The following is a 22363-nucleotide window of genomic DNA, read 5'->3' as shown; positions in this document are numbered from 1 at the left end:
TTTATACAAAGGGAAGGAGAATGACCACCTTAATAATAATAATAATAATTCATTTATTTTGTATAGCGCTTTTCCAGAAGCCCAAAGGCGCTTAATGCCATGAGATATCTATGGTTTCAGGAGCTGGTCACTACACGCAAAAAAGCCATCCACCCCAACATGTTGCCGCCAACAGCTGCGGCAACAAAGTATCACAGCCTCCGAGTGTTCCATCAGATCCAACAATGGAAGGGTAGCACATTGGATGCTGAAGAGTGGGGGTGGAAGGTTTTGGATGGGCGCTTGACACCCGTGACCTCAGACTTGGATCCTGCCCCTCAGTCATTGCTGAGATTGGTCAGTTGCACCTGCACGTCAGGCTGTGGTACACTACGCTGTGGGTGCCACCGACAGGGACTGGAATGTTCATCGGCTTGTTCGGGATGCAGAGGCATTTGCCAAAACATGCAAAATGATAACGTAGATGATAATGAGGACAGTGACAGTTAAATGTAACTTGCCAAACATGTTGACCATACATGATGTTCCTCATATAATGTTCGACTATATGCTATGTTGACTCGGCGGTTGTTTGCATGTATTCCGTATATAAGAATGAAGCTTGAAACCATATATGGGTACTTAGGGCCATGTTACGGCCTAAATGGTGTTTTCATTTGAAAGATTGACCCTGAAAACATGGGTAAAGACACCAGATTTGTCCATTTCTGATGAATGGTTGAGGATGAGGAGTTATGTAATTTTGTGAATTTTTTATATAGCGGTCAAGGCTACTGGACGGGTCATATGTTGAACCCTAAAAAAACAACATTTCCACTCCAAATAGTTTCTTATACTTTTAGTATGTCATTAAGATACCTTCAAGCAACAAAATACACCAGGTTTCATTTCTGTTGCAATTTGTGGTGGGTGTTTCTGCAGTTTGACTGGACTATAAGTCCACTACTATTTGTAGCTGTGATGGAGGTGCTGGCTCAGAATGTAAAGGAGGGTTTACCGTGGGAGTTGTTGTATGCAGATGATCTGGTGTTGATTGCAGAAAGTATGGATGGACTGAAGGAAAAGATGAACAAGTGGAAGGAATGTATGGAGACAAAAGGTCTGAAGGTGAATATCGGAAAAACGAAGGTGAAGGCAAGTGGTAAAGCATGTGGTGAGGTGGAAAGAACTGGGAAGTGGCCGTGTGCTGTGTGCAGGAAGGGTGTCGGAGTGAATTCCATTCAATATACAATGTGCGCTGAGTGGGTTCATCAAAAATGTAGTCGTTTGAGAGGGTCATTAACCAGTGTGGCAGCTACATTCAAGTGTAAGGTGTGCACAGAGGGAGCTGCAGATGGAGGAAATGTTGAGTTGGATCTTGGAGACGGCGTGAAGCCGGAAGGTGTTGAAACATTTTGTTACCGAGGAGACATGCTGAATGGAGAAGGTGGATCATACTTGGTGACGGTTGCTTGAGTGAGATATGCATGGAAGAAGTTTTGGTAGCAACAAAGGGTGGAAATCCGAATGGTTTGGTGGATGTGTGGAGTATCGTTGAGAGAGAGAGGAAGACAAATGATGAATTGCGAAAGATGATGGGAATAGAGCCTGTGATGGATGCTGTGAAGAGAAACAGGTTGAGATTGTTTGGTCATGTGTTGACGAAGGATGAAAGTGACTGGTTGAGAAGAGTGATGGAAATGAATGTAGAAGGAAGTAGAGGACGGGGAAGACCGAGAAAGACTTGGCTAAAGATGGTGGAAGAAGAAATGCGGGCAAGGGGGTTAACAAGGGGAGATGCAGAAAATAGGGCAAAATGGAGAAGATTGTCAAGGGGACTGCAAGGCTAACCCCCGCTCTAGCAGGGAAAATGGCCTTAAAATGCATGTTGTTGTTGTTGTTGTTGGTGTGTGAAAGCAGTCTCCTTGCAGCCTCATTTAATCCAATCCCCCGGTGTGTGAAAGTGGTCCCCTTAAACCCACCTTTAATCCAGTTACTGCGGTGTGTGAAAGTGTTCCCCTTGAACCCACCTTTAATCCAGTTGCTGTGGTGTGTGAAAGTGTTCCCCTTGAACCGACCTTTAATCCAGTCACTGCGGTGTGTGAAAGTGTTCCCCTTGAACCCACCTTTAATCCAGTCACTGCGGTGTGTGAAAGTGTTCCCCTTGAACCCACCTTTAATCCAGTTACTGTGGTGTGTGAAAGTGTTCCCCTTGAACCCACCTTTAATCCAGTCACTGCGGTGTGTGAAAGTGTTCCCCTTGAACCCACCTTTAATCTAGTTACTGTGGTGTGTGAAAGTGTTCCCCTTGAACCCACCTTTAATCTAGTCACTGCGGTGTGTGAAAGTGTTCCCCTTGAAGCCACCGTTAATCTAGTCACTGCAGTGTGTGAAAGTGTTCCCCTTGAACCCACCTTTAATCTAGTTACTGTGGTGTGTGAAAGTGTTCCCCTTGAACCCACCTTTAATCTAGTCACTGCGGTGTGTGAAAGTGTTCCCCTTGAAGCCACCGTTAATCTAGTCACTGCGGTGTGTGAAAGTGTTCCCCTTGAACCCACCTTTAATCTAGTCACTGCGGTGTGTGAAAGTGTTCCCCTTGAACCCACCTTTAATCTAGTCACTGCGGTGTGTGAAAGTGTTCCCCTTGAACCTGCCTTTAATCTAGTCACTGCGGTGTGTGAAAGTGTTCCCCTTGAACCCACCTTTAATCTAGTCACTGCGGTGTGTGAAAGTGTTCCCCTTGAACCCACCTTTAATCTAGTCACTGCGGTGTGTGAAAGTGTTCCCCTTGAACCCACCTTTAATCTAGTCACTGCGGTGTGTGAAAGTGTTCCCCTTGAACCCACCTTTAATCTAGTCACTGCGGTGTGTGAAAGTGTTCCCCTTGAACCCGCCTTTAATCTAGTCACTGCGGTGTGTGAAAGTGTTCCCCTTGAACCCACCTTTAATCTAGTCACTGCGGTGTGTGAAAGTGTTCCCCTTGAAGCCACCGTTAATCTAGTCACTGCGGTGTGTGAAAGTGTTCCCCTTGAACCCACCTTTAATCTAGTCACTGCGGTGTGTGAAAGTGTTCCCCTTGAACCCACCTTTAATCTAGTCACTGCGGTGTGTGAAAGTGTTCCCCTTGAACCCACCTTTAATCTAGTCACTGCGGTGTGTGAAAGTGTTCCCCTTGAACCCACCTTTAATCTAGTCACTGCGGTGTGTGAAAGTGTTCCCCTTGAACCCGCCTTTAATCTAGTCACTGCGGTGTGTGAAAGTGCTCCCCTTGAACCCACCTTTAATCTAGTCACTGCGGTGTGTGAAAGTGTTCCCCTTGAACCCACCTTTAATCTAGTCACTGCGGTGTGTGAAAGTGTTCCCCTTGAACCCGCCTTTAATCTAGTCACTGCGGTGTGTGAAAGTGTTCCCCTTGAACCCACCTTTAATCTAGTCACTGCGGTGTGTGAAAGTGTTCCCCTTGAACCCGCCTTTAATCTAGTCACTGCGGTGTGTGAAAGTGTTCCCCTTGAACCCACCTTTAATCTAGTTACTGCGGTGTGTGAAAGTGTTCCCCTTGAACCCACCTTTAATATAGTCACTGCGGTGTGTGAAAGTGTTCCCCTTGAACCCACCTTTAATCTAGTCACTGTGGTGTGTGAAAGTGTTCCCCTTGAAGCCACCTTTAATCTAGTCACTGCGGTGTGTGAAAGTGTTCCCCTTGAAGCCACCTTTAATCTAGTCACTGTGGTGTGTGAAAGTGTTCCCCTTGAACCCGCCTTTAATCTAGTCACTGCGGTGTGTGAAAGTGTTCCCCTTGAACCCACCTTTAATCTAGTTACTGCGGTGTGTGAAAGTGTTCCCCTTGAACCCGCCTTTAATCTAGTTACTGCGGTGTGTGAAATTGTTCCCCTTGAACCCGCCTTTAATCTAGTCACTGCGGTGTGTGAAAGTGTTCCCCTTGAACCCACCTTTAATCTAGTTACTGTGGTGTGTGAAAGTGTTCCCCTTGAACCCGCCTTTAATCTGGTCACTGCGGTGTGTGAAAGTGTTCCCCTTGAACCCGCCTTTAATCTAGTTACTGCGGTGTGTGAAAGTGTTCCCCTTGAAACCTCCTTTAATCTAGTCACTGCGGTGTGTGAATGTGTTCCCCTTGAACCCACCTTTAATCTAGTCACTGCGGTGTGTGAAAGTGTTCCCCTTGAACCCACCTTTAATCTAGTCACTGCGGTGTGTGAAAGTGTTCCCCTTGAAGCCACCTTTAATCTAGTCACTGCGGTGTGTGAAAGTGTTCCCCTTGAACCCACCTTTAATCTAGTCACTGCGGTGTGTGAAAGTGTTCCCCTTGAACCCACCTTTAATCTAGTTACTGCGGTGTGTGAAAGTGTTCCCCTTGAACCCACCTTTAATCTAGTCACTGCGGTGTGTGAAAGTGTTCCCCTTGAACCCACCTTTAATCTAGTCACTGCGGTGTGTGAAAGTGTTCCCCTTGAACCCACCTTTAATCTAGTCACTGCGGTGTGTGAAAGTGTTCTCCTTGAACCCACCTTTAAGCTAGTCATTGCGGTGTGTGAAAGTGTTCCCCTTGAACCCGCCTTTAAGCTAGTCATTGCGGTGTGTGAAAGTGTTCTCCTTGAACCCACCTTTAAGCTAGTCATTGCGGTGTGTGAAAGTGTTCCCCTTGAACCCACCTTTAATCTAGTCACTGCGGTGTGTGAAAGTGTTCCCCTTGAACCCACCTTTAATCTCGTCACTGCGGTGTGTGATAGTGTTCCCCTTGAACCCACCTTTAATCTAGTCACTGCGGTGTGTGAAAGTGTTCCATGTAAGTGAAACAGCTCTCAGCACCATCCGACAAAAGTCCAGAGGGAGTCCGGACCGGGACGCGGAACGTCCCGTCGCAGCCGAACCCACCCCCGTAGTCTCAGGCACAACCACCATGTGGAGCATCGTCCATGGACAGGTTTCTTTTTGGTCTTGCCTCCTTTTGCTGACTCTTATTTGTGAGTGTATTGGCCATAACATACCAGATACGCCAACGGGATTATTTGTGGGCACACCGGTTGGAGTCAATGAGGAATTCTTACACAGTATTGTTTCTCTGTCCTGTCCCTCTCTTTAATAAAACCCGTTTTCATCAGTGAAGTGTTGGTTTGGTGTGCAGTCTGGGAATCGGCCAAAAAAAAAAACCGTGGCGTGAATAATTCCACAGCTGTTGGAAATTTTGCCAAAATCTCTTGTTAGCAAGGACCAAACATGGTGGTTCATCGGGGGTCTTCGCTCGGCCTCCATCTGTTTCGAACCGACCAACGCATCACAGGTGGCGGTCTCATTGGAGTTGCCATGCTTCGGAAACCAAAGTAAATATATTTTTGCCTTTCCTCGGCGAGCGACGTGCAGTTCCAAGGACTTCCCGCCGCTAGATTGGTGACCTAGATTGGTGACCGTCCATGTCGGAGATTTGACCGTGCCCACCTGTGTCACTGTGACAGTGTTGAGTTAAAGTTGAAGATGGACAGTCCTGTGTTGTGTTGCAGGTTGAACAGTAATCTCAAAGTTCCAGCGACAAGTACTGAACGAGATGAAGCTTTAAAGATTGGTTAAACAGCTATAAATTGTTACCTCCGCCACTTAAGGTAGATGGAACTTGTGTTTTCATCCCTGTCTGTTTGTCTGTCTGTCTGTTTGTCAATTGCCTACAGGTGACAATTTCAACGTGATCTTTCCAAAACCCCACCAAATGGTGGAGTTTGTCATCATGAAAAAGCCTCTTGATTTTGAGGTCAAAAGGTCAATATAGGCCAAAGAATAAAATTTCTACAATCCTCGATTTTCATACGATTGGCTTGAAATTTGAAGAGGATTTGCATATCCGGTCACTGAATTCAACTACCAATTATATTTGAGGTAAGCATAGGCCAAAAGATTAACATAGGCCAAAGGTCAACAACATGCTTTTGGGATTTCGGAAGTATCGTGCTATGCACAACATATTTCTTGTTCGTTTGGTCATCTTTTGGTCAATCACCTACAGGTCACGATTCTAAACCAATCATCATGGAACTTTACCGAGTTGCAGCGATAGTCATAACTGAGAAGCTTGTTGATTTGATGTCAAGTGTCATCTTGAGGTCAAATTTCTGAAATCGTCATTTTTTTTTATCCAAGTGACTTCAAATTTGTATTATAATTGCAGATTCCATCACTGAATTGGGAAAGCAACTATTTTTGAGGTCAAAACGTCAAAGGTCAACTCAAGGTCAAACTTCTAAAATCGTAAATTTTCATCTGAAAAAGCATCCATTTCATCCAATTGTTGTCAGGTCAGTCTGTTGGGACTGCCACTGGTAAGATGTAACTCAGTGCTACCTGCCGCATGGCCGGGTCATTGGCGGCTAAACAAACACCCCTCACTGGCTTTGCTGGTGGGGAGGATGTTGTGACACCTGCCAGGATCAAAAACAACACCTGGCAATGGGCGGATGACCTCCCGTAGGGAGTCAATGGCCATCCTGTAAGGAGATGGTGTCTCCTAAAAAAACACCCATCCAGTTTGGACCGGTTCAAGTCATACCACACACTTTAAAAATGGTACGTGCTGCTTCCTTGCTTGAAAAGGTAGAGCACGGTCAAATCCCCTTCGGTTGGCATCCATTAGGAGGGGGATTGTCTCCTGAGGAAATGCCCCGCTGAGTACGGTGAGAAAAGCATTGCCATTGTTATGACGTCGCTGGTACCCAGAGTATCCGAGGAAATGAGGTTCGTGACAGCATGTCCCCCAAGCTCAGGTGTGTGTGTGTGTGTGTGTGTGTGTGTGTGTGTGTGTGTGTGTGTGTGTGTGTGTGTGTGTGTGTGTGTGTGTGTGTGTGTGTGTGTGTCTGTGTGTGTGTGTGTCTGTGTGTGTGTGTGTCACACAGCTCTAATACAAGCCTTAGCCCATGTATAAAAAAAATTTTTTTTGAAAATGAAACAGCAATTGCATAGTCCCTCATTGAATTGAGAAAACAACTATTTTTGAGGTCAAAATGTCAAAGGTCAACTCAAGGTCAAACTTCGAAAGTCATCAATTTTTATCTATAAAATAATGGGTTTTAATCCGGTTGGCGCAAGCTTTGATTGAAATACTCAATTTTAATCTTTGATGAAATGGACAATTTGATGTATGCATGGCAACTCTTTGAAAGGGTCGGGTGTGGATTTTGCAAGTATCGTCCTCTGCACGACGTCGTTCTTATTCGTTTGTCCGTTTGTGAACAGGATATCTCAAAAAGTTATAGATGGATTCGGATGAAGTTTGGTGCAGAGGTTTGGTATGTGACAAGGATTCGATTTTGGTGAAGATCCGGATCTGGATCCGAGATTTTTTTTCTAATTTCGTCAAGTGATTCTTCACCATTGAGTGATAGGGCCAAAAACAATATGTAGCACGATATCTCAACTTTCTGGACTAATTCGGCCGAAACTTGGTGGTTTGGTTGGGGATGTGACAAGGAAGAGTTGATTCAATTTTGGTGAAAATCTCCACAAGTTGTGGATGAGTTGGTTGGAAGACTACAACAGGCCAATTAGATTTTGGTTTCGGTTCGAATCCAGATCCGGCCTATCAGTGGGGTACAAAACGTAAACTGTTCAACCTGGCTGAGGTGTGCGCTCTACCGAGTGCTGTTCTAGTTGTTAGTGCGTTGGTTACACACAGAATGAAGCAGCGTTCTGTGGTTGTTTTTCATCCATATTGGATTATTAGGCCTTGTGTACTGCCACGGTTGTATCAGGAAATCAGCTGAGATTGCGAAGCACATTGCAATGCTGACACAACAGTCTTAAGAATATTTGTAGTGGGCTGTGAATTTATGAAACTCTACTTGCTTAAGAATCAAGTGAGCATTGAGTATGACATCACAAAACCAAACTCAGTTCCACGTAGTTGTGTTTACACGAATGTACATAATTTTTAGCTGAGTAGTGCAGGTGAATTTGTCATTATATTTTTCATTTCTAGCCTCTGCAAAACAGCAAGTACAAGACGAGTATGTGCCGTGATTACACCCAGCAAGGAGGCTGTCCGCGCGGAGCTAGCTGTACCTTTGCACATTCACAAGATGAGCTTGAGAGGTGAGGAGGAAGGGGAAGGAGGTTGTATTGAGTCATTTTCATTTGGGCATTTGCAGAATATCTTGTGCGAGCACTTTTTGAATGACTTGAAGGATCCGAATTTGTCTTTCACCAAAATTCCATCTTTGTGTTTGAGTTTCTTTTTATGTGCGTCAATCGTGCAACCTTTGAGGACCTCAAAGGTTCTCATTTTTTTTGGTCACATTTTTACTTGAAAACAACTTTTGCAATTGTGACCATGACTTTTCCTGACTACTCACCCTCTGTTCTTTACTCTTCTGCATTCCTACTCTCTCAATAAACTTTTCACTTATTGCCCCACACACCAAAAGGGAAACGTGGGGTTAAGCAATTTGTTCATGTCCATCCTTCTAGTCTTATCAGTTTGATTGTCAGGTTATGATTGAGGAAGATTTTATTTGAATTGAATGCTATATTTTGAACATGAATCGGAAGACAAGTCTTTCGTTTTATCGCACCTTGGCTTAGAATTCTTCCCGAATGCACATGCGCAGAGAAGAGTGAAGTAATATTTTTACTCTGCCTGCCTGGCAAAGAAATGATATTGAAAATCATTCCAAACAGGAAACTTACCTTTTTCAAGGATGTCATACAACACAACAACAACATGCATTTTAAGGCCATTTTCCCTGCTAGACCGGGGGTTAGCCTTGCCCCTTGTTAAGGTCCCCATGACAATCTTCTCCATTTTTCCCTATTTTCTGCATCTCCCCTTGTTAACCCCCTTGCCCGCATTTCTTCTTCCACCATCTTTAGCCAAGTCTTTCTCGGTCTTCCCCGTCCTCTACTTCCTTCTACATTCATTTCCATCACTCTTCTCAACCAGTCACTTTCATCCTTCCTCAACACATGACCAAACCTTCTCAACCTGTTCCTCTTCACAGCATCAATTACAGGCTCTATTCCCATCATCTTTCGTCTTCCTCTCTCTCAACGATACTCAGCACATCCACCGAACCATTAGCATTTCCACTCTTTCCAGCCTTCGTTGCAGCTCTATGTTCATTACCCATGCCTCGCTCCCATAAATCATAACACTTCTCACACATGCAGCATACACCTTTCCTTTCAGCTTCAACGACACTCCCCTCCTCATCAGCACGCCACTCAGTTCCCGAAACTTCTTCCATGCACATCTCACTCTAGCAACCGTTGCCGAGTCTGATCCACCTTCTCCATTCAGCATGTCTCCGAGGTAGCAAAATGTTTTCACACCTTCCAGCTTCACGCCGTCTCCAAGATCCAACTCAACATTTCCTCCATCTGCAGCTCCCTCTGTGCACACCTTACATTTGAATGTAGCTGCCACACTGGTTAATGACCCTCTCAGACCACTCCATTTTTGATGAACCCACTCAGCACACATTGTACATTGAATGGAGTTCACTCCGACACCCTTCCTGCACACAGCACACGGCCACTTCCCAGTTCTTTCCACCTCACCACATGCTTTACCACTTGCCATCACCTTCAGACATTTTGTCTCCATACATTCCTTCCACTTGTTCATCTTTTCCTTCAGTCCATCCATACTTTCCCCAATCAACACCAGATCATTTTCAAGCATGTCATAATGGATACATACAACAGGCATGAATAACTAATGTAACATGTAATATTGGGTGATGTAATAGCCACTGGGAAAATTGTTGTCAAACCCGGAATTAATTTATTTATACGCCCTTAAACCTCTTTAAATCTTCATTGAATTTGAATTACTAGGGCATTGCCCGTACTATATCTATATCTAAAATTATATCCCCCCCCCCTCTATTTACATGAAATGGTTTGGTCCAAAGCGAACGGCTTGCGAGTACGGTGACAATCCCCCCCCTCTATTTACATGCAATGGTTTGGTCCAAAGCGAACGGCTTCCGGAGTTTGGTAAAGAAATCGCCATCGCGTGCACAAACGCGCAGGAAAGCGAATGAATCGCAAATTCGGTTTTATTAGTTTTAAAACATAGTTTAACGCCAACATAGTTTGCAAACGTGAAATAAATGAATACGCTCTCAAATGTGCCATCCGAGGCAGAGTGTGTCCTCCACGTTCGGCACACGCGATCGTTCGCTGCTCTCTGATTGGTTGAATCGTTTTTTGGACATAGCTCGGTAAGTAATTGTCCGATTAATATGAAACCTTGAAAAGGCACATCCTCGGGTCCCCAGCAATATACCTGGCAAGTTAAAAGTATATCGGACCCGTGGTTGTCGAGAAACAGCGGTCACAGACAAACAGACGTACAAACGTACAGACGTACAAACAGAGATTACTGGAATTATAGATAGATGTACCTGTAGTCTGTATAACACAAATCACCTTCATAATACTTCCAAGAACCATGCAATATATAAATACAGTTGGACCTCGACATTTGTGGTCCTGACATTCGCGGGTGCCACGTATTCGCGGTTGATAAATTGCAACCTGCTTCTGCATTCACAGCCCTGTGTCCCTCGTATTCCCGGTTTTTCGCGGATGCAAAGATGTTTTTTTTTCCACGAGCCCCAAGCATCATACAGTTCTAAACTAGATGGTATTCATAGAATACTTACCCTGCACAGTCAACTTGGTGCGAGCCAACTCTTCTGTTTTTGTACACCGCACCTTTCGTATGCCATCTCCAGGCGCTGCATAACGTCATTGCCGGGCACCGAAGGGGGCTCGGCAATGACGCACGCTGAAAGGGAGTACTCAGTTTTCACTCTGGTTGTTTTCTTGTTTTCTTTCTTGTTGTCCACCGCACCTTTCCGATGCCATCTCCAGGCGCTGCATAACGTCATTGCCGGGCACCGAAGGGGGCTCGGCAATGACGCACGCTGAAAGGGAGTACTCAGTTTTCACTCTGGTTGTTTGTTTTCTTGGTTGTTTTCTTCTTTGTTTGTTTGTCCGGGTGATATCTCAGCCATCCTTTGAGCTGGGAAGCTGAAATTTCGGCACAATAGTGAGCACAAATTTCGGCACAGATTTTTTGTTTTTTGATTAATCAATTAATTGAGGAGTTGTTTAATTATTAGCGATGAATTAAGTACTTATTTAATTAATCAAATTTCCTTTCTCTTCTGAACATTAACTCAGGCACCTTTTGAGTTAGGAAGCTGATATTTGGACATGCTAATGACCAGGTGATTTGGCTGCAAAGGCTATTTTTGATTTATTAATTAATCAATTAATCGATTAATTATTTAATTATTCGATTAATGACAATTTATTATTTTTTTAAATTACAGATTCTGATGAAATGGTGGTGGTTTATGTGTTCTATGACCGAATTGATTAATAATTTAATTTTTTAATGATTATTATTTATTTATTTTCATTATTAATCATTTATTTATTTTCTTTCTCATTTGGCCAATATCTCAGGCACCTTTTGCGCTAGGAAGCTAATATTTGCACATGACAGTGACCAAGTGATGTGGCTATCAAGGATATTTTTGATTTGTTGATTAATCATTTCATCGATTAATTATTTATTGATTAATCAATTAATTATTTAATTTTTTATAAATGACTTATTTAATTAAATTTCTAAAAGATACATCTTTGGATGAAGCACGAGTGGTTTTGTCATGGTATTAGCCAATTGATTAAGAAAATACTTTGTGATAATCTTTTATTGATTTTAATTATACAATTAATCAAGCAATTATTGTGCACCTCTCCCTCCCAATGCAGTCTCTATGAGTTGCACTGCGGTATTGCCGGGCGCCTGAGGCGCCCCGGCAATGCCGCGCTGTAGGATATTTAATTATTTAGCACTAGCCGAAACCCGTGGAGCATCCACGGAAGGGAGGATGTGGTGTATGGATAGAGTGTACCATTATGGATGGCATAGGGGATTTGCTTGTCCGAGTAAGAGTTAGGAAGAAAGATCAATTTTCACTTGTGCAAAAATGCTACTCACAATTACATCGCCTGTGCGTCGGCCTGTGATTGAGCCAGAGAGTTGGCCTGTGATTCAACTTCCTTTCCAATGTCTGCAAGAGTTGAAATACTGATTGTGAATGTGTAAAATTATATGAAAGAAGAACATGCATATCAATAGACGATGCCATCGAAAAGGAGAGCAGCTGTCCATAGAAAAGGATGTCTGACTTATCAATTTGACATTATTGCACAGGAAATGACAAACAAAGAAACAGTTCATTTCCATCGGGTAATATTACGATGAGAGATCAGCCGATACCTTTATTATGTCCATCAGCATCCATGGCACTGAGAAAAAAAAAGCGTGGCATCAGCCAGCTGCAGCCAACTATCACGTACCGTCTCGAAGTCAATGCCATCCTTTTATCTCTTCGTATACAACTCACTGATCGCAACGTCACTCCATTTAACTTTATTAAAATGATGATAAAGACGTGAAACCCGTGGAACATCCACGGAAGGGATATCGTTCGTCTGTTTTCAGCTCGTTATCATTAAGCTTTCTTACGTCTCGCCACCTGCTACACCTCTCTGAGTTACGAGGATTTATGCAACGCACCCCGAGTATCGCAACGTCACTCCATTTAACTTTATTAAAATGATGATAAAGACGTTTCCTAATATATCCTAATTTCAAATGTTCAAGGGAATAAAAAAGCTTCCTTACGTCTCGCCACCTGCTACACCTCTCTGAGTTACGAGGATTTATGCAACGCACCCCGAGTATCGCAACGTCACTCCATTTAACTTTATTAAAATGACGATGAAGACGTTTCCTTATATATCCTAATTTAAAATGTTCAAGGGAATAAAAAGACCATTTGGTTCACACCACCCATCACACCACTCGACTGTCGAATCAGCGGACGGCTCGCATCGCCTTCGCCCAGCAGACGCCAATACGATGGTGTCGTAAGATGGCGTCGTATCGGCCGATAATCGGATGCTTTTGGGTCCCAAAGTCGGCGAATTCAGATTTTTCGAGTATGGCTGTACGTGATATACAAAGAGCGCGGTTCGTAGATGGAAAATGCATTAGTGCCGTGGGCATCGGGTCACTGGGTGCGGCGTAAAAGGGATAACAAAGTCGAGTCCTTACGGTATTATTATATAGATATCGATTATTAATAAAGGCCTCAAGACCTATTCAACTTGAATTTAAAAACGCGACATTTCGGCTATTCAAGAACACATTTGTAACCTGTCAATCAAAAAGGAAAATGTTTTGTTGATCGTCTTCTCAACAAAACGTGTCGACAAAACCAAAGGAATATTCAGGATTTTCACAAAATCACAACTTGAAAGATACGCCAAAAACCTGAGGTGAATTCCGGTGATGCAGTCATCTTCTTCATCTGCGCCTCATTTTCTTCATGTGAAAATGAATCGATTTAAAATTCCATAGAACTGTGTCGTTTATGTATATTTTTATTTTATTGCATTCACGTAGTTTCACATTCTTGACTTCGTGGAGCTTCAATCTTTTGTGGTTCAAAAAAATAAAATAAAGATGGATTCTTCTTCATCGCATTGCATCGCATTCTCTTCCTGTGAAACTGTTTCATAGAACTGTGTCGTTTATGTACATTTTTATTTTATTACATTCACGTAGTTTCACATTCTTGACTTCGTGGAGCTTCAATCTTTTGTGGTTCAAAAAAATAAAATAAAGATGGATTCTTCTTCATCGCATCGCATTCTCTTCCTGTGAAACTGTTTTTCCATTTAACGTTTCCAAAATCAAAACTTCAAAAACTTCTTCACTTCGATTCGAAAAAACTTCAAACTTCAAAAACGTTTCCAAAACGTCACTCCATTTAACTTTATTAAAATGACGATAAAGACGTTTCCTTATATATCCTAATTTAAAATGTTCAAGGGAATAAAAAGACCATTTGGTTCACACCACTTGACTGTCCAATCAGCGGACGGCTCGCATCGCCTTCGCCCAGCAGACGCCAATACGATGGTGTCGTAAGATGGCGTCGTATCGGCCGATAATCGGATGCTTTTGGGTCCCAAAGTCGGCGAATTCAGATTTTTCGAGTATGGCTGTACGTGATAAACAAAGAGCGCGGTTCGTAGATGGAAAATGCATTAGTGCCGTGGGCATCGGGTCACTGGGTGCGGCGTAAAAGGGATAACAAAGTCGAGTCCTTACGGTATTATTATATAGATGGGGGCGGTTCACTTTGAATGTATCTGTACTTGTTGTACACCGCTCCTTTCCCATGCCATCTCCAGGCGCTGCATATCGTCATTGCCGGGCACCGAAGGGGGCTCGGCAATGACACCCGCTGAAAGGGAGTACTCAGTTTTCACTCTGGTTGTTTGTTTGTTTGTTTGTTTGTTTTCATATTTTCTTGTTTGTTTTCTTGTTTGTCTGGGTGATATCTCAGCCATCCTTTGAGCTAGGAAGCTGAAATTTCGGCCCAATAGTGACCAAGTACTTTGTCAAAAAAGGTCTTTTTTGTTTTTTGATTAATTAATTAATTGAGGAGTTATTTAATTATTAGCGATCAATTAAGTACCTATACATTTCCTTTCTCTTCTGGCCATTATCTCAGGCACCTTTTGAGTTAGGAAGCTGATATTTGGACATGCCAATGACCAAGTGATTTGGCTGCAAAGGCTATTTTGCATGTATTGATTGATCAATTAATCGATTAATTATTTAATTATTCGATGAATGACTAAAAATGTTATTTTTTAAAGTTACAGATTCCGATGACATGGTGGTGGTTTATATGTTATATTAGCAAATTCATTAATTATTTCATTTTTTTATGATTATTATTTATTTATTTTTATTATTGGTTATTTATTTATTTTCTTTCTCATCTGGGCAATATCACAGGCACCTTTTGAGCGAGGAAGCTAATATTTGGACATGACAGTGACCAAGTGATGTGGCCACAAAGGATATATTTGATTTATTGATTAATCACTTCATTGATTCATTATTTATTGATTAATCAATTAATTATTTGATTTTTTAATTAATGCCTTACTTAATTAAATTTCTAAAAGATACATCTTCGGATGAAGCACTAGTGGTTTCGTTATGCTATTAGCCAATTGATTTAGAAAATATTTTATGGCAATTTTTTCTTGATTTTAATTATGCAATGAATCAATCAATTATTGTACACCTCTCCATCCCAATGCAGTCTCTATGAGCTTGCACTGCGGTATTGCCGCGCTGGAGGATATTTAATTATTTGGCATGGGGCCGCTGTACTTTGAATGTATCTGTACCTGTTTTCTTTCTTGTTTGTCCGAGCGATATCTCAGCCATCCTTTGAGCTAGGAAGCTGAAATTTCGGCACGTGAGCAAAATGTTTTTTTTTTTTTTTTTTTTTTTTTTGTATACAGAATCGAGGCTCGTGAAAGAGCTAACATTTATCACACAAACAAATCAAACAGACAAACAAAAAGGTCTATAAAAAGGGGAGCGGTAGACAAGATGGGGAGAGAAGGGGAAGCACAGAAAAACAACATTTGAGAGCAGGGACATCGAGAGAACTGTGGGAGGGAGAGGGCTTTGGGGGGGAGGCATGGGAAGGGTGGGGGGGGGGGGTGGGAGAGGTATAAAACATATGGACACTGCCAAGACTTTCAGGAAAGAAGTTGGAATTTCAAACAAGGTGGATCTGGGGTGAATTAGTGGGGGTAGAAAAGATCAAGGTTTTGGATGGGGGAAGATAAGAGATGGTGGTGAACAGCTGTTTTGAAGACCTGGAGGGAGGAGTGTGATTGAAGTGAGTGTGGGAGTTTGTTCCAGAGGCAGGAGAAAAGAGGAATGAAAGAGTGAAGGTGAGCAGAGAGCCGAGATTTCGGCAGTTTAACCATCAGAGGGTGGCTGGCAGATCTTGTGCGACCTGTAGGAATATTTGGGGGACAGAGCACAGAGAGAGCTGGGGGAGCAAGGCCGGAGAGGAGTCGGTCGAAGACAGAAAGACCACCTACCTGCCTGCGGTGAGTGAGTGAAAGGCCCTCAGAGATAGCTTCATCGCGGGAGATTCCAATGATTCTGAAAGCTTTGGATTCAACAGCGTGAAGCCGAGCCAGGTGTGAGCAGTATTCCATTGAGCTGCGGATGAAAGCCTTGTATGTGGTGAGGAGCTCAGGTGTGCCTAGGAAGGACTTCGCAAGACGGAGGATGCCCAGTCGGTGACTGGCTTTGGAGGCCAGCTTGGAAATGTGGTTTTCCCAAGAAAGATCATGGCAGATGGTGAGACCCAAAAGCTTGAGCGAGTTCTGCTTCCCTGGAAGCTATAGTTTTTATTACCCTCGCCAGGGGAGAGGGTATTGCATTTGAGTCTGTTTGTTTGTCTGTCTGTTTGTTTGTCTGTTTGTCTGTCTGTCTGTCTGCAAATAATAAATATGATTTTGCTCGGCAACCGTTGGTCCGATTGACAGGAAATTTTCACCATAGGTGCACCTCCTCCTGTTCAATTTTAATGGTAATTATAACGTCATAGTTCACGTGGTTCGGCTGCCATATTTGTTTTAACACAAAAGCCTTTATAGCCCAGCAGATATGTGAAAAAATTGTGCTTTTGGTGATACAAGCATGAAATTTTGAACACTGATAGAGCATACTACTAGGAAGATTTTTGGATATAGGGGCATTCAAATCTTTTCCTAGGGACAAAATGGCGGCCATTTTAAAAATGGCCGTTTACGGATAATAAGATACACAGTACCGATGTCTATAAAACTAGATTTACTTATTGCTCAAGCACACCTATGATGTTTTTTTCACGTAAACAGGTTGTAAGATCATAATTAAATGTCAACAAACTCACATAACATTTATTTGGTCCTTATTCTTTACAAAAATAATTACTTTTTGAGCTATTTTGAGCAAACTCCAGAAACACAATGGAAATGAAGTGAAAATGCCACATTAACGCTGTGGAAGTGACTTTCACTATAAAACAGTCTACAAAACAGTCTTCCACATGTTTGTGTATATGTAACAGGTGTGTTATTCCTCCTGTATACTATCGTGTGCACTCCCCTGCACAGTGACACAGAGCTGAGCACTGGAGTGCGGCCTTAACACACTTGCACTGTTTCCTGCAACCCTTCTTGCATCCACATCTAATCAATTGTCGGCATGCCTCAGTTGCCTCTGTGGGGATTGTCCAATATATCCCCCAGCCGTTATTACTCTGTTTCCAACCCCATTCACTTGGCGATGGGAGCTCAGGTGCGCAAATCATCATCTGGCCCCAACAAAAGCCGGCTTGGTAGGCAGCTCTCTTGATGTGTTGTCTGAGGGCTTCTTGCGTTGGTGGGATAGCCTCTATTGATCTACCAGTCTGGGTGAAGAGATGCTTGCGGGCATCGTTAACATGTTCCTGGCTGCTTGTTCGATCGTAGAGCAGAACAACAAAACGCTCCAGTGGATCCATGTTGTCATTTGCAGTTGAAATGGTTGGTGTGGCAGCCAGTGCGCAGAAAGCTGAGGTGACCTCATCATAGGCTTTCCATGTTTCCCATGCTGTTTTCTTCCCCCTTCCGCCGAAGCAGGACACGGTGTCACACCCAGTGAAGGCGTGGAAGAATGGCAACCCTCGGCACTTGTTTGGTCCCAGTGCCACAGCCATCTCATGAGCTGCCAAGTGCCTGAAATTCTTCCCTGTGCCAAAAGCAACCCAGAGTTCATCGATGTCAAGATATCCAGTTGCTGCCACTGCAAGGATCAAAACATCTGTGTCCACTGTGCGGATTGACACCTTGGTATAGCCCTGTCTGACTGCATCTTGGACATGGAGTAGTATCCTTGTATCTGCCTCCTCGTGACTACACGGGGAAAGACCAGTAACATCTCGTGGCTGTGTACAAAAAACTTCTTTGTGGTTTGTGGTGACGATTTGCTTGTCAGTCTCAATGTTTGCTATCCTCGTTGCTAGAAAGTCAAACAACTCCACCTTGTTCTCGTCTATGCGAAGGAAGGCCTGCCAGTTTCGAGGGATGGAACTAGATGGCTCAACTCGTCTCCTGGTGCCTTTACCCCTCGTCTTCCTGGTGTCGGCTTTCAAACTGTCTGGGAAATATTCATCCCAGATAATATCAACCCTGCTCTTATTTTGTATCTGAGATGTGATGTATGGCAAGAATACTAGTGATGCATACTCAGAGAAGGTCTTCGCATTACGAGGTGCCAGCATGTTCACGATGGCTGCTCCATCCAGGATCATGACTTCAACAGGGGGGCTTACATCATCATTTTCCCGTGAGGTGATCAGATCTTCTAAGCACCCAACCAGATCAGACTTGGTTCCAAGCCGGATTTTGCCCATTTGTGACAATGCAGGGGGACAAGCTTGGTTTTCATGTGCAAAGAATTCATCAAGATCTCCATTCCGTGTCTGGGATGCAATAAACAGCCTGGAGAACAGAACGCAGTCATTCTTCAGAGATACCACCTTCAACTCTGTTCTTGACTTCTCTCTGACTGGGGGTCGGCTGAAGAGAGGGAGATTGTTTCTTTTTATTGGGTCAGTGATAGGCTTTGTCTGATGTACAAGCCTCTCGTTCACATATGTGTCATACTGTTCTTTTCCCAGCTTCTCGATCTGGTAAAGGGTGTTGATGACTGCTGGGTCTGCCAGGTCTCTGCTGTCTAGCACCAAGAGATCTTTGCTGTCATCACAGAATGGGTTCCCCATCTCTCCTATGACACGGGTGAGTGCTCTCACATCTCGAGCAAAGGCTACCTGCGTGTGCTTTGTCTGTTCATGGTGTTTTAGTTCAGTTTTCCTAATTCTTTTTTCTGTTGTGGCCTCGAACTTATAGATCAGTTTGGCCATCTCTGGACCAGACACCATCCATCGGCGCAAAGCTGCAGCATTCTCCGTAAGACCTACAGCCCCTCCATCACCTTTCACCAATGCATTATTTTGCTCGTGTGCCTGGTCTAAGGCTATGGCAGAGAATGCACGTGTAGTCTTCTTCATGGTGAAGTTTCCTGCCAGAAACTGTGCGTATACAGTTGGATGCTTTGATGCAAGTGTCACCATGTCGCGCAAGTGAACTGGGATCCACCTGGCATAGTTTGTATGTCCCAAGGCGAAGAACCATGGTACAAGCTTGGTCAGAGCATCAGTGTACAGTTGGAAGTTTCCTTCACGGACGGATCTCACATAGATCAGGACTGCCAGTTCTAGCTGCATAATTAGGAACCAGAACTGAAACTGTGGACTTGCATTGGCTTGTTCACCGCACCAGTCATCTAGTGGTATCGTATCCTGTCCCTCATCTAGTCCACTGGTGTACTGGCTGTAGGCTTCCTTCAGGAGAAGATAGAGAGTACTGGCTGTGACTTGGTGTGCTCGTCGTGTGCGTGTCACATGGGTCACTTTCAGGAAGGAATCAGCAGTACCACTTGTAGCAACCCCTGCAAGCATCAGAACGCCTGTCCACCCACTGCTATCCAGAAGGTCACCGAGGGTTTTCCATGCTGCCATCTCAATATGGAGTCCACCAAAGACCATGACGAAGTGATCTTCTCCGTGTGTTTCTGGCCATCTCCATTGGATCTGTTTGGCAAGTGTGTACAGTGGCTGATCAAGTGTAATTACAGGGATCTGACCTGGATTCAGAATATCGATTGCTTTCTTGATGACATCCATGGAGTGACGAATCATTGCCACAGATTTTGCCTGGTCATAGAAGAGAGGCAGCAATGAAGTTAAGGCCACACTACACTCTGGTTCTTCTGGAATAGACTGCTTGCTGGCATGGTATCCAGCCCATGATACTGTCTCGTCTCCCTTAAGTGGTGTGTCAGATAGCACTGTCTTCTCCATCTGCTCCAGCCACCTGTCAAAATGCAAGATAATGAACACAATTAAGAACAAACAAGTCCACACAAGTTAACAAGTCTTGGTTATTTAGGTACACATATAACTGTCCACAGTTCAAACACAATAATCAGTTACCTGTACTCAATCTGCATTGCTTCAGGGATGAGTTGGCAGTTGCTTTTGTTGGGACCCGCTAGCTTGGGTACAGGTGGGTCACATTTACCCAGAACAACAGGAGGTACGATGGTGTATGACTGTGGCAGGTGTGCATCTGTTGTTGATGTGTCATCTGGGTTTACCCGTTGAACTCCACGGCTATCGCTATTTGGGTGCTGGAAAAGTGAAATGCCAGTGCCATGGAAGGAGTCGTGGGCACTTGTTGAACTGGGGTTATGATCAATGTTATCCACTGCCCCAGTTGTGAAGAGGTCACTTTTTAGCTCAGGGGGGCAAACTGTACCCTCATTTTGGAAGAAACGGCAGATTCTGTTCCCCAAGTCCGTGGAGATGCTAAGCACCCTGTCATAGGAGATCGAGAGACCCAGGTTGAACATAGTATCAACCAGGTCTCTTTTTCGAGTCTTTGTGTGGATAAGGGTGCCCAGGTACACAGGCAGGGGAGTCTCCCGATTGTGACTGTGCCTCGTGGACGTGGTAGTACTGCTACTCTCTCTGCGGCGTGAGTAACTGTTGAACATAAGGAGTTGTGAGATTGTGAGAGTAGGTGTTGATACCGACGAGTGGCTTGACTGCTCTTGGATGTTAGGACCATTCAAGATCATAGAAACTAGTGATACAAGCGAATTAGGTACCGAATGTTCTTGGCAGTGGGCTTCAAATGAACCACTAAATGTTGAGTTCATTTTCAACATGTCTCTACGAACTATATTTGCGGCTCTAGCAAGACAAACTCCATCACTGTCAGTGTCGTGATCACATGCCTTCTGAAGGGCTGAGCCAACATCCTGGTTGAAAGCAAGCAGAATATCTCGACCGGACATGTGCTCCTCTAGGTCTGGAAAATATGTCATGATTCGATCTTTGAGTTTGGTGGAGTGGACACGCCTGGTCAAGACTGTTCCAAGCTGTTCCAGCCTGGTGGTGTATAGTCTTGCTAGGTCTACCAGCTTGAACACTGGTGTCACAAGAGCATCTGTGCGGGCATCATCGATGTAGGACACTAGCTCTCCAAGTGCTATACCGTGATTGATATTGTTACAGACGTGGCTTAGATGTTATTTACCGAGCGGTTTTGGTATGACCACGTCTGCACAAGTTACCCGATTATACCCGAACGTTGACTAATCGCGCTACGCTAGGTCAATGAAGGAAAAGACACACAGCTGGGATTCAAATGACACGACACCAGGGTTCAGTTCTCAAGACCTCCGGAGGAGGTTATATTGTTACGGAAGGTTAGATTACAAGGACGAGAGGTACAGCATAGAAAGACAAGCACTTAGACACACTCTTATATTATTCCCAACAGACGACAGATAAACGGGACAAAAGGCTGACTCACACGGGGTTTGATGGCTAGGAAAGGCAGGATCGATGGCTCCAGGTGCACCTGGGCTCAAAGGTCAGAATCGACTCGGTCCGGTCCAGAGATGCGGGGAGGTATTCAGCGCTCGTACGTGGCAACTTCTCTCTCCAGGCTGGGGGCGCATCTGACCTCACATCCGGTGAGTCCTTCGTATCCCGCGGGGAGTGACACGCCCTCGGCTCGTTAGCTCCGCCTCGTGGAATCGGCACGTTGCTTCTCATTGGGTGCGTGCGGGGGTTTTACCAGGCTCCGCCCTTGACGAGGAGCTGACAGCCAGCCCCTTCGTGGTAACCCCGTGGAGCGCATAGTCATGGCGGCTAACCGAGCTGGTGGGAGGACGCACACTCCCCCCGCGCAGCGTCGTTGTTGTTGTAATTGTTGTTGTAGTTGTAGTTGTAGTTGTTGTTGTTGTTGTTGTTGTTGTTTGGGGAAGAAGATGGAAGGAGGTATGGGAAAGGTCCTAAACTCACTACTGGTGCCATATAATCACATTCTGGTGCAACGAAGAGTCAGAATTAATGGAAAGGAGTCCTTAACTGACATAGACTAAGAATAACTAGCAAGATGTCCGAAAGTTGTCTACGTGTGATGCGGTGGACCTGGGCACGACATTTAATGGGGGAAAAAGGGGAAGGTCGGCTCTACTGATTGTTGTTTACAGACAATGGGACTAGGGAATGGGGGATTGGGGATAGTTGGGGAGTATTGGGGAAATAGGGGAATATTTACAAGCGGATATGGAGGCCAAATTCCATATTCGCAACATTGCACCCTTCTCTACCCTCGGGGCGTCCCGACCCGATAAATTTTTACCTACTTTAGTGTGGCACGCAATGTAGTTCCCTCTACTATTAACTCTACCCTGAGTGCGACAGTTTTACAGATATTCACAAATGAGTAAATATGTCCCCCTGCGACGTTGCACCCTTCTCCTCACAGAAACACACCCACAGGATAACCGAATCCGGAAAGAATC

The 22363-nt window shown here is 44.2% G+C and overlaps 1 protein-coding gene across 1 annotated transcript in view; it reads left to right on the top strand.

Annotated features, from left to right (window-relative positions):
* LOC137439183 (uncharacterized) overlaps positions 1-22363 on the top strand; it is a 320724-nt gene that overhangs the window by 152620 nt on the left and 145741 nt on the right. Inside the window, exons 10-11 of the mRNA XM_078767715.1 lie at positions 121-336; positions 7958-8070. Of these exons, the coding sequence (XP_078623841.1) occupies positions 121-336; positions 7958-8070 (329 nt within the window). The remainder of the gene's footprint in view (positions 1-120; positions 337-7957; positions 8071-22363) is intronic.

The sequence above is a fragment of the Myxine glutinosa genome, chromosome 13 (genome assembly GCF_964187855.1).
Source record: "Myxine glutinosa chromosome 13, kmMyxGlut1.1, whole genome shotgun sequence".
Lineage (NCBI taxonomy): Eukaryota > Metazoa > Chordata > Myxini > Myxiniformes > Myxinidae > Myxine > Myxine glutinosa.
Note: the sequence above shows the minus strand (reverse complement) of the source record. Positions and strands in the feature narration are given on the sequence as shown.